This window comes from Rhinoraja longicauda, chromosome 43, assembly GCF_053455715.1.
Source record: "Rhinoraja longicauda isolate Sanriku21f chromosome 43, sRhiLon1.1, whole genome shotgun sequence".
In the NCBI taxonomy this organism is placed as follows: Eukaryota; Metazoa; Chordata; class Chondrichthyes; order Rajiformes; family Arhynchobatidae; genus Rhinoraja; species Rhinoraja longicauda.
The window spans coordinates 937,178-939,158 of NC_135995.1; the positions used below are offsets into that span (position 1 = coordinate 937,178).

Sequence of the window (1,981 nt, forward strand, 5' to 3'; positions counted from 1 at the left end):
TAATACATGGGAACCAATTATTTCATTAGTCATAACATTAATTTTGTTCATGTCAACTTTATTCAACAACAGACGGATAATACAAGTCAAACACACTACAAGGGCATCTTGACATTATTCTATCTCACATTTTAGGCGGAACGCGTCACCATCCCCTCGGGGTGGGGGTGGGGGGGTTGCTCAATGCATTCGGGGCATTGTCGCCAGTCACGGAGCCAGTTTGTTCACCGGTATCGAAGTGGGTAAACTTGAAACGATCATTTCACAAATCACAGATTCTCCACACAGATCAATTTCAACGTCGCCGAACGTTGCGGAATGAGGAATCGTTGTTTCCTACATCTGAGGGAGAGCCGATCACCACTGCGTCCTCCCCTGAGAGAAGGGTGACCTCAGCAGCGATGAGGTTGTGTCAGCCGTGTCCTTACCAATTCTCATTATTAGCATCCATATATATCCTAATTATTCTCATATATATAGACGCTCCATATCCCATTTGAGAACCCGGTCCCCAGCACCATTCCACCCACCCATCGACAAGGAGACATGTATCAGAAGTGATTAGAATAGTTTATTCCCGGTCACTATGAACAACCTGTTTCCTGTGTGATTTGCGCACAAGGTGATGTGACTGCGCGCTGTTATCCCGTGACTTACAATATCCAGTATTGCTACACTTTGACAACATTGAGATGATATTGTGTAGAAAGGAGTTGCAGATGCTGATTTATTGGTTGTAAATGGCAGCTACTGAATTACATAATTCGCACACCCGGTTACCTCCTGAAAACGTCGGTTTAAGATGCGCACATCTGTTCAATGTTCTGCTATATTTATAACTTGATTGGGAATACTAATGTTTCATTGATATGATTAATTTCACAATGAAATTCACGGGGTATTTAACCACGTTCTTCAGCTCCTCTCGGAACTTTCTCTGGGTCAGGACATAAATACACGTGTTGGTGCAGGTACTCAGAAGCTGGAACATAAACGAAATTTTCAGAAGATCACTGTCTGCGAAGTACTCAGCGCCCAAAGCGCGCTCAGACACAACATAAACAACCACTGTGCTCCACAACGCAATGGAACTCCCTGATATGCTGAAGAGTAAAACGATGGACTTCCTCCGGTTCTCCATCTCCGGGTCTTTGCCATTCTCTCCACTGTTGCGGCCCCGGAGCAATCTGCGGACTCTACCAGAGACTAAAATGTATCTGGCGGTCAGTGAATTGACCAACAAAAGCAAAACGAACGGGAGACAAGGAGTTACCGCAATGCACAAGAACTCAAACGCAGTCCATGAAGGTGAGGTTAAGAAAGACTGTTTCAAGGCGCACCCTCTGGGTTTATTGTCGCTGATATATGCTGATTCGAATGTAAAATACCACGGTACGTTTATTAAACAGCTCAAAGCGATTACGGTTCGGATAACAACACTCGCCGTTCGCTCGGTGCAATATTTTGTTTTCAGCTTCTGACAACAAATGGCCACAAACCGATCAAACGTGAAACCCACGGTGAACCAGACAGAGATTGTTGTGGCTGCGAAGGCCAGGGCCCAGTTGATGGAGCACACGGGGGTGATGGTGAAGAACGACAGCGGGAAATACATCTCAACAATGGTCCTTATTATGACATCAATGATGAGGACCATGAGGTCGGCCGCTGCCATTGCCACCAGGTAGCGAGTGATGCATTTGGAGAGACCGCACTTTCCACGGGACAGGATCACAATCGCCACCAAGTTAACTGCGAAAGAACGAACGAAGGATGTTATCTGGCGTTCACGGACAATACTCTGAGCTGATAGGATTTCCGAGTGACATTTACTACTGAGTTGCCAGAATAAATTAAATTACAAGACATATCAGCAGGTAGATAATGAACAGATACGTGGCCCGCACAGCTCTCGGGATGCGGGTTGGATCCTCTCCTCTGACTCGGGATTTCCGTCGGTTCCCGCGCGAACGAATGCTTT

The 1,981-nt window shown here is 46.0% G+C and overlaps 1 protein-coding gene across 1 annotated transcript; it reads right to left on the reverse strand.

The window, feature by feature from the left end:
* Nucleotides 1-853: 853 nt before the first annotated feature.
* On the reverse strand, nucleotides 854-1,675 carry LOC144612127 (uncharacterized). The gene has a single exon (XM_078431687.1). It carries the CDS (start codon nucleotides 1,673-1,675, stop codon nucleotides 854-856), a length of 822 nt encoding a protein of 273 aa, XP_078287813.1.
* Nucleotides 1,676-1,981: the final 306 nt, after the last annotated feature.